Source organism: Anarrhichthys ocellatus, unplaced genomic scaffold, assembly GCF_004355925.1.
Source record: "Anarrhichthys ocellatus isolate YVR2014 unplaced genomic scaffold, GSC_Weel_1.0 scaffold583, whole genome shotgun sequence".
Classification (NCBI taxonomy): domain Eukaryota; kingdom Metazoa; phylum Chordata; class Actinopteri; order Perciformes; family Anarhichadidae; genus Anarrhichthys; species Anarrhichthys ocellatus.
This window is the reverse complement of record NW_022280557.1, coordinates 16,417-26,582: the sequence shown is the minus strand read 5'-3', so window position 1 is coordinate 26,582 and position 10,166 is coordinate 16,417. Positions and strand designations below refer to the sequence as shown.

At 40.2% G+C, this 10,166-nt stretch overlaps 1 protein-coding gene across 2 annotated transcripts; it reads right to left on the bottom strand.

Moving 5' to 3' along the window:
* Positions 1-54: 54 nt before the first annotated feature.
* On the bottom strand, positions 55-10,151 carry LOC116376761 (WD40 repeat-containing protein SMU1-like). Of its 2 annotated transcripts, none has more exons than XM_031838232.1 (8): positions 9,968-10,151; positions 4,441-4,651; positions 4,202-4,354; positions 3,993-4,109; positions 2,799-2,921; positions 2,119-2,238; positions 1,644-1,760; positions 55-1,413 (listed from the first exon to the last, which is right to left on the bottom strand). In XM_031838232.1, the coding sequence occupies exons 2-8, from the start codon at positions 4,633-4,635 to the stop codon at positions 1,213-1,215; spliced, it is 1,026 nt and encodes a 341-aa protein (XP_031694092.1). In that variant the 5' UTR covers positions 4,636-4,651; positions 9,968-10,151; the 3' UTR covers positions 55-1,212. The 2 variants fall into 2 exon arrangements, with proteins under 2 accessions (XP_031694092.1, XP_031694091.1); XM_031838231.1 differs by lacking the exon at positions 9,968-10,151 and adding an exon at positions 5,914-8,603.
* Positions 10,152-10,166: the final 15 nt, after the last annotated feature.

Sequence of the window (10,166 nt, the reverse complement as noted above, 5' to 3'; positions counted from 1 at the left end):
GTGGGTTTTCTTGGGAGCAGACAAAACGTGTTGCTGAGCTGCCGATGTGTTATTTTTAGCTCCCGTGTGGAGCGACTGGGTGCAGATTAGCTAAAACCATGACAACAGCCTAATGCTCACTGGTTTACTACATCTCTGGGAGGATGGTTTTGCGTATGTAAACAATTCCTATCTCTTGGAATTTGCGACGGGAGGAACACGTTGCAGCTTTGTGCCTGAGCACATGGTCTCTCTCAGCTACACCCACACAGCACATGCGCTTCAGACAGAGAGGCTCAGCCCACACACCCCAGCAGTCAGAAATAGATATTCAACTCCTCAACTATGAAGGGGATTCAGTGTGTGTTTGTCTGTGTGTGAGAGAAGGGAAGTGAAAGACAGACGTCCTTGCCCGAACATATTTAGTTTCAGGTGTAGTACTCATGCAACATGTCATATCGGGCCTCAACTGCTGGAATTATGGAGCTTTACAAAGGTTTGAAAAGCAGTTCACTTCAAATGAATTACTTGTTGAATTACTTAACTGGACAAAAGAGAAATAGGAAAAATATATTAACAGATGCATATACCATAGCAGAATCTGAAAACACATTAAACCTTCAACACCGCTTAATTCTAATATTTTCTTTATTCCTATTCTTATTATTCGTCATTAAAGCGTTAACTGCTTTTTTCTTCTTTATTTTATTCCACAATATGCAAAGGGTCTTTGAGAACTTTTTTACAATGGGACAGTTTATAACTAGATAACTTGGTGGTATTGAATTTTGTTCCATGGCAACATTCAGTTTTGAGAAAGACTTTTCTGTTTCTGCCTTGTTGTGCTAATCCTCCGTGAGACGTAAAAAGAGCTCCCTGGCCTCCAGCTGAACTCATTTTCATGTGTCAGTGAAAGCTCTCCCTTCCTCCCGCAGTAGACAAGCAACGTTTTGCCACAAGAAGGATCCAGAAATTGAACAAAGCTCCCGACATAGTTGTTTCTCTTTTAAAACTTTTGGTCCATCATTTGTGAATTCAGATATTCACTTCCCTTCTTAACTAAAATTGAATTTATTGAATTAGCTGTTTAAATATTTGAAATGACTTGTTTATTCAAATCAATTAGACTTTCCTTAATCTCACTGTTTACTGTCCAGTTCAATGTCATGTCATTTTTACCATTTGTAAAGCTCTCTCTGTCCTCCACACCGAGTGTAAGTCTACAAATCTAGTTCAGCTGATATGAGTAATGTTTCGACTATGAATATCAGTCATTGCAGTGTACGTGGATTGTGAGACATCCCACCTGATGGTCTGGTTAAAGGAGGCACTGAGGAACTGGTCGTTGTCCTTGGAGAAGCTCAGACAGGTCACACCTTTGTTGTGGGCATGCTCGAACCTGCGCAGGCACAAGCCGCTCTGAATCTTCCACACCTACGCCAACAACACGCACACACACACACATTTTTGGGAGAGAAGAAGTGAGACTACCACTTAAATAAAATATTTTTAATTCAGCTGAGAGCACCACATAATTTTTCAACATTTTGCTTCTTTTTTTTTGCGTTGACAATAAAACTTTATCAATGAGGACACAGTGATCGGTTGCTCACAATGACAAATATGCAGAATAATATCAACTGCCAGTATTATGAGATACAAACCTTTATTTTGCCATTCTGAGCTCCAGTGGCCAGTAGGTCCGTATCCTGACTGAAGCACATACACAGCACAGCATCATCCATCATCATGAAGCTGTCTTGAGCCTGGTACTTTACATCCTAATTCATTCATGCAAACACACACGCACACACACAGAACAGAATAAATCAATGAAATAAACTAAATAAATAGCAGGATAAGATATAATATTTTGTCATATAAACTGGTATTTGTTTGTTTGTTTCTGTTATTTAACCAGGTAACAGTTTAATATCTGTTTGGCCAAGAGAGCAACATTGAACAAATACATTCCACATAAACAGACTAAGTCTTAACACCAAACACTACCAAAACACTATAGTCAATATCCAGTTACAATGCATAAACAGGCATTAGTTTCCAATATCTAAAAGAAATGAAATATAATGAACAAAAGTCTCAATATATTTAAGTGTCATGATATGAAACATGACTTACCTTACTAATTTTTCCAGTGTTAAAGTTCCAGACTTCAATGAACCCGTCCACCGATCCAGTGATTAAGTATTTGCCATCAGGAGAGAAACGGGCACACTCCACATGTGACCGCCGCCCAAACTGCAGGTTGAAAACGACACACAGAAAATAGCGTCACCTTTTTTGCTTTGCTGCCTGTGATCCAGATGCACTGAGATATAAAACACAAACTACTTTCAGGCAGCTTCAGGGAGGCGTGAAATTTTACGCCATGCTGCCGTGAAGTTGCATAAACTGAACGCTCACACACAAGGACAAGAAAGCAAGGACGAGCAAATTCAGCTCCATGCAAGTGATGAGAGCACAGCCAGAGGCTGAGACAAGTGCCTTCAGGTGAGTAAAGCAATTAGTTAGTGTGTGAGTGTGTGCGTGTGTGTGTGTGTGTGTGTGTGTGTGCGTGGGGGTGTGTGGGGGTGTGTGTTTACATCAGTAAAAAGAGAAAAAGTCTTCTTTACTGTAAATTCACTGTTTACAACTACGACAATGTAATTAGTAAACTCTCACAACTACCAAGCAGATATCCAATTCCCTAAATACTGTTATATAGTGATATAGAGTATAGTATGCAGTATAGTAAATATATAGGATGGAATGATCTAGAATTTGTAATTCTCTGTTAATCAGAACAGGTGGTGGTCTACCTTGATGTGGCGGTACAGCTGCGTTGGAAAGCTCTCTTTCTCCATTTGTCTGTCCTTGTTGCCAGATGTGTCGATGGTCATGTCGGGGGAGAGATGATCTGGATACTGCTGTATTCTCATAGACTGTGCAACAGTCAAAAGAAAACATAATAAGTATTTATGACTATTTTACTCTGTCAACGTCAAGATCTCAGAAAAATCAAGAATATTAAGAAATGCCAATTGGAATATTCAATAGTAATTGTTTTTTAGTCCCATAATGCAATGCATGACGGAAATAAAGTACCTACTTGCAGCTTGAAAAATGTAAAAGCAAATAGTGAACCCCAAAAGAAAGAGATAAAGTCATAAATCCTTTTGAAATATACTTTACTCACTTCTTGATATGTTATCAACATTTTTAATTGGTAGCCGTCCTGTTGCATTTCGAATGGCAGCTTTATAATTTAGTACATTGACATCTTATAGACTACAGCCAAAAACACTATGAATTGTAAATACGTTTTAGTATTAGTACCTTGCATCATAGGATCTAACAAAGCTGTCAGATATTTGACTTACGCCTGCATAAACAACATGGGAACCTGTACCACTGTCTCTGAGTTAAACATCAGTGGGATGTATTTCTTAGGGATGTTCTTGGAATCACTGCAAGGTTTGACAGTCACAATCTTAGTGTTGAAATATTACTGTTACAGTGTCGGTGACAATATAAAACCGAGGATATAAAATGCATAGTGGACCCTCAGCTGCAGAAGTAATTTAGCATTTCTTAGAAGGGGCCTTTAAAACAAATAATCACTAAAACTCTAGTATTTCTAAAGTATTTCTCTATAAAATGTAATATGCATGACTGAATGAGCAAAAAGCTAAGTTAATTTAAAGAAAATAAACAACTTATTATTTATTTGAAAAAGTCAGATGTTGTGTTTCATTAGGAAGTAGTTGCTGTTTGATCAGATTTGATTGCTGTTAGTCATGTTTCTTTGCAAATCTTGAGCAAAATGTCCACAGAACTTCCTGAAAAGCTGCCAAATAAAATAATAATTAAAGTGTGTGCCCCATCAATTACCATTATGTAAATGTGACTGAGTCTGTTTCTTTTGCTCTTTGGCTAATTTTGCCTTTTTTTCCTGCCGTTTTCACAGAATTACGAGAGTGAGTACGAAGAGTGATATTGATCACTATACTCACGCCGACTTGTTCCAGGAGCCCCATGAGGCGAGAAGGTGGCACCACGCTGACCTCCCTCACCAACGCCTCGGCTATTGCCCTACGCCGCTTCTCCTTGCTGCTGCCGTTCGGGTACGCCTGTAGTGAGACGGAAAGGACGTTACTTTATTAATATTATTTAGGAACTTGTCAATACAGCCGTTCAAAAGAAGAACACTTTATTGTCTTACCTCACAGGGGTCAAAGTAGGAGCATGTTAGCAGGTTGTCCAAATGGATGTACCTCTCTGGCTGCGTCTGCTTCAGCATGATCATCGGGTCAGTTTGTGTGAGGAGTGAGCGAGCGGCTCCCACCTCCCTCATCTCAATGAGCTCCATTACAACCTGACACAGAGATCGGTGTTCATCAGACGCTGCTTCTTAATTAACCAAGCCGGGAAAAGTATCATCTGATCGACGCAAAAGCTCACCTGCTCATAAAGGTCAATAAGTGTGTTGTCGGGCAACTTGAGGGACTCGATAGCCAGCAGGACGGAGTCCCAGTGGCCGCTCTTTATATCTGCAATGAAGCTGTCGATGCTTTCCACTGTGTTGAGCGAGACAGTTGTTTCCTCCTGTAAGGTGGTCAGTGTTCGGTAGAGGTTGTTCTCTTTGAGGTATTGCATTATAAGGCGGATCACACTAGAAAAGAAAAGCTCATGTTACAACCACATCCTGACTGATTATCCTACCTACTGTAGGCCTAGTGACCTTTGAAGTGTTGGGGTGAAGTCATACAAGCATTAGAGTTAAATTACAAGTTGCAGTTTGTGTACAAGCATAGCGGGCATACCACTTCTTTGTTGAAGTGATGCAGTTGGTGTGTGATGTCTTGCTAATCTTGATCTCAGTGTTTATCACTTCTGACACACGAACGATACTGGTGATCAACTGAAAACTGACACGTAGTTTTTGTTTCAGATGCCACATGTGTGGCTGTAGATTGTCTGGCACAACTTTCAAAATAAAAGATAATGTGCGAGCCGTTCAAAACAAGACTAGCAGCAGCACCTGCTTCATGTGATTTATTGTCCCACTTTAGAGCCATCTGCTGAGCATTTACACAACTCTGTTGCATCTCATTTCCCCTCTGTTGTCACTCAATCAAAACCACGCAGGCACTGCCTCTATGCCAGTTTTAATGCTAACTCCCCCCATGTCAAAACCCACCACAAGATGAGTTTCAGTTTTGGCAACAATGCTCCATCCCCACTTTTCCCCACAGGATGATTAACCAATAAAAAAGCACACCCACATCCTTGCCAGGGGTGGAGAGGCTATCAAATCAACAGGCACATGTGGATGAAACTGACTCTATGTGTAATGTCTGCAAAACAGCCCGGCCCGCCTCGCTCAGCACAATCAGCGAGAACAGATTAAATGGTTTAAAGTGAACATTTGAGCAGTCTCACGTGCGACATTGGACACATGTAGTTGCACCACCACAAATAGTGTATTAATAAAGAAAGCGTTGCAGTGATTGGAGGTTCCACAACCGACTCAACAAACCCCACATGGGTGCACAAACCGTACGCAGACAATAAATAATACCAGCGTGATAGATAAATAAGAATGTAAAGATATTATTTCTTATTTCTTTAAATCAACCAGCAGGCACACACGTAATGTCGCATGTTACTGTAAGAGGGAACTTTTAGAAAGACGCAAACATCGTAGCAAAAATTCCCCAAATGAATATCAGTGACACAACCTTCCAGCTTCATGCGTAATGCACAATTGAGTATCCATAAGAAACCCACACGCCTCTCTACAGTCAAGACACACTGATGTTTTCTCTTTGCATTGCAACACATGTGGTCTTATAATTACTTATCTGTTGTCAGCACCAAGCTATCCCTGAAAACGTGTTATTTACCAAAAACCAAAGAGGAAATGGCACTTACTCCGAGGGCTCCATCCCCGTAGCCATGCTGATGTTGTCTCCTGCTGTTGTGAGTCACGCTGGACTGACGGCTGGGCTCGGTGCTCGCTATAGACACGTGAAAGCGGTGTGCTGAGGACCACCCACTGCACGTGCTTCTCGTGTGTCTCATATATAATTTTGCGGCGGGGCAGCAGTCCCAATCCCTGTGACTGCCGCTGCCACACAAAGTCTTGGCGTCGCACCCCCTCCCACCCTGACGCGTGTCGATACATAGAAGAAAGATGTTCTGGGCACGTTGCAGCAGACGCGTCTGCGTTCAGAGATGCGGCAGTCGGCCGCGATGACAGCAGCATTAGCACCACTGACAGAACCTCGTGGCTCAGAGCGTGCTCGCCTTTGGGAACAATAACGTCCTCTAACAGGAAAATCACCTCAGTGCTCATCAGTTTGCAAATACAGAGCTGGGTGCGTCTGTGCCTAATTTGACTCAAGCCCTGCATACCTGATGATTACCACTGTCTTCCTGTAATTACACATTGTGGGTGTAGGGGGTGTTGTGGGTGTTAATCAGTTTTACGATGTTTGCCGCTTCAGTGCTGAGTGTTTATTTAATCTGCGTGCCTCTTGTTTGCGGGCCAACACTGGCAAATGAACCTGTTGTTAAACAGGAGCCTCGTTAATCCAGGACAGATGTTTCTTCACTATGCTGTGGCGTCAGATCATCAGAAAAACTACACAACAACCTTCCTTGTTGTCAAACCATTTGTGTGCCAAATCCCACGTGTAGACAAATAGATTATACATATGAGGCCATTAACAGTTAGCCTAAGCTTAATACAATAGTTTACATTTCATATGCAATATACATGGTATAATTGCCCACATGTTAACAGAATAAATACAAATAACAACAATTAACACAAGACTGTAATGTGTCTTGCTTTGACTCGGGCTGTTTCCTTCCGTGGCTGTATAGACAACATGGCTTTAGTTACTTGCAGCTTTATATCCAAAAAGCCTCTTGGTTACTGAAACATACGATGTAGCCTTCCTGGTGTTGTGTACAAATTGAATTAAAGGTGTTGATTTTTAAGGATTGTGTTATTTTACAGTTTTGTTGTTCATATTGTTATTTGTGTTGAATAAAAAGCATTCTACAAAAGGTTTGGTGTGTTTTCTATCACATATTATACTAATACTACTTTTTTATGACATTGTTTGCAACGCACTGTTTGGACTTTTAAAAAATATTTTTGTGACTACAAATTGACTTGTCATGTTTATTACATACTATGCTAAGATGTTTTTGGACATTATGTCATAATATGCCATGACATTTGTACAGTGTAGAGTACTATGACTGTTTATGGCAAGCTATATATGCTGTCTTTTCTATGACATACTATAACTTTTTAATGAATTTTTTTCAACATGCTAATTTTCTTTTACTTTCTTTAGCAATACTATGACTTATTTTCATGACAGTTTTATGACATACTATACTAGGAATTTGTTGTAATGTTAAGCAATGCCTTTTTTATGACTTTTTATACATGCTATACTATGACAATTTCTGGACAGTTTTATGACATGCTATTGACGTGTTTTAAGGACTTTTTTGGACATCCTATATTAGAATTTTTAAAATACATTTTGGACATGCTATACTGTCACTATAATATGACTTTTTACAATGTTAAACTTTGAGTTCTTTCGACATATTCAACATTAGATTTTACGTCATACTTTACTGACTTTTGCATGAATTTCTTCGACGTGCTATATTTGGACTTTCTAAAACATACAGAGCTATGACTTTTTTACATAGTATACTTTGACTTTTTTCATTTTTCAAACATACTATACTTTGACTTTTATTGACCTAATATACTGTGACTTTTTAAACCATGCTATACTATTACTTTTTTCGACATACTATACTATCTAACCCTAACAAAAGGCAGAGGAGGCATTACCCACGATTACCTCGAAAGACTGTTTGATGAATACGATTTTAAACATCGTAGGGCAGTGGCCCTGATGCAAAACCTCTTTCCAAGGCAATCGTGTAGGATCGAGTGATCCAAAGAGTCAAAGGCTGATCTCAAATCCAGAAGAATTGAAAATGGGCTTTCACCGGCATCGGCTGTAAGAGTTGTTTGTTACTTTGATACGAGCAGATTCAGTACTCTGACAGGTTTTTTTTGGTTTGTTTTTTTAAATCAACTGAATTTGGCCAATATGTCCTTTATAGTGCACAGTGCAAGAGGCTGAAACTTATTGAGCCGAGTAGAGAAGAAGGGTCACAGGTGGCACGACGAATCTGGAGTTTTAATTAATATATTTTGTATGTGAAGACATGCAGAGAGATCATTGGAGTGGATTCAGTTTGCTGGCTAGGAGGAGGGCTGATTACGGATTTGTATTTAGGAAAATCTGGAGTGAATTTCTTCAAATTTCGCATAAATGTCCACTTTGACTTGAATTATTGAACTGATTCGAATTTGGGGGGGGAGCAAGTTAAGTTCACTTTTTGGCTTTCTCAAGAATTCCTATGCTAATTATGACAATTTCACACAAATGTCTAACTGCATAAAATGATGACATTTTGGACAGGCGTGGATGGAAACTGCATGTCGACTGGTTGGCAGAGGCAGTACATCTAGTTAACTTTGTAAAAATGAAAGAAGGTACAACATATTGTGGAAATGGCACTTACTCCGAGGGCTCCATCCCCGTAGCCATGCTGATGTTGTCTCCTGCTGTTGTCACGCTGGACTGACGGCTGGGCTCGGCGCTCGCTATAGACACGTGAAAGCGGTGTGCTGAGGACCACCCACTGCACGTGCTTCTAGTGTGTCTCGAGAAACAGCACGGGTCCCCCACTGACTCTGTCATCCCCAGGACAATTTCCTTCCCTCCCTACTACTCCTGTCACTTTTACATTACACTTGTTTACAGTCCTGTTATCTGTTTGTCATGCACTTTATTTTATATTCTTTTAAATTCTATTGTAAATTTTAATATGTCTCTATTTCTTGCACTGTTGATTGTTGTTTATTGTTCAATGTTATTGTCAAATGTTATGCACCACCTGCCATGACAAATTCCTTGTATGTTACATACATTGGCAATAAACGGTTCTGATTCTGATTCTGACATTATTCGTCTATCATCTTTCAGCTGTCTCTTTTTAAACATGATTGTCTTTTGTTACTTGTAATACAATTCTCTGCTTTAAGTCTGTGTTTGCTGCTGCATTTTTCCATGACAATTGAAATAAAGAGTTCGGCATTCTTTCAGTGTGTGACAGCCGGCGTCTGTCTGCGTCTAACCCAGACACAATGACACACATTATCTGCTACTAATCCTCTGCAACAAGTTTGTTTGATGTGGAGTTACCTCTCACCTCATTGACTTACAGTAAGTACTGACATTTTGTTCACTTACGGATTTAAAAAAAAATACAGATCATTCAAAGTAGCATACTTGACCCATAGTTACACATCACAAATAAGCATTTCATTGCTCTCTTAGTTCAGTTTAAGAACAGTGTTTCTTACAGAACTAAGACATGCGTCTTTTAGCTTGATGACAAGTGAGTTTCAGTATCCCCTCGGTTTTGAAAAGGGTTTTCTATATCAAGAAGAAGTTGCTGATTCTCCCAACCAGCTGAAGTAAAACATGAAACTTGAAAATAATCAACAGCAACGTTTATAGCCTCAAACCCAGGTTTAACCACCATTCACTTTCAGCCCTTGGATCACGTTCCAAAGAGTGTTAAAGAGTTGTTGTTACATGGTGGCTTTAATCAATTAAATGAATGTTGCAAGCAGTTGTCAACACTAGTTTGCTGCCTTTCACAACTGCTTCTGTTGCCTGCAGGCTACTATGGCCTTGAGCTGAAGTCAGGGAACATAATCTGAGCATAATCATTACACGTGAATATAAATAGTCTTGGAGCAAATCTGCAACACTTCATATCTTTTTCTGGCAACACTTTTTAATAGTCCGAGTGACTTTGAATGATCACCTGATAGCTACAAAATCTCTAGAAACAAACAGTGTCTTACCTGGACGCGGAGCTCCTTCACTGTGTTTTCCTGCTGGGACCAGTCCCGGGAGCGTGAGGTGCTCCTGACGGACCAGTCGGCTATCTGAGCCTCCAGCCGCTGGTTGGCCTCCTGCAGCCTGTTCACCTGCTCCAGGAAGCCCTTCAAGTGGGCGTTCAGTCCCCACATAGTGTGACTGGAGTCCTGCAGCAAGTCCATG

What these genes read in the sequence shown, in the direction of transcription:
- LOC116376761 (XM_031838231.1), bottom strand. Translation starts at nt 5,939, where the DNA reads ATGGCTACGGGGATGGAGCCCTCGGA. An exon ending in TTATTGACCTTTATGAGCAG is followed by an intron (nt 4,355 to 4,440) that starts GTGAGCTTTTGC and finishes TCTCTGTGTCAG; the next exon opens with GTTGTAATGGAGCTCATTGA. An exon ending in GGCTCCTGGAACAAGTCGGC is followed by an intron (nt 2,922 to 3,992) that starts GTGAGTATAGTG and finishes ACTGTTGCACAG; the next exon opens with TCTATGAGAATACAGCAGTA.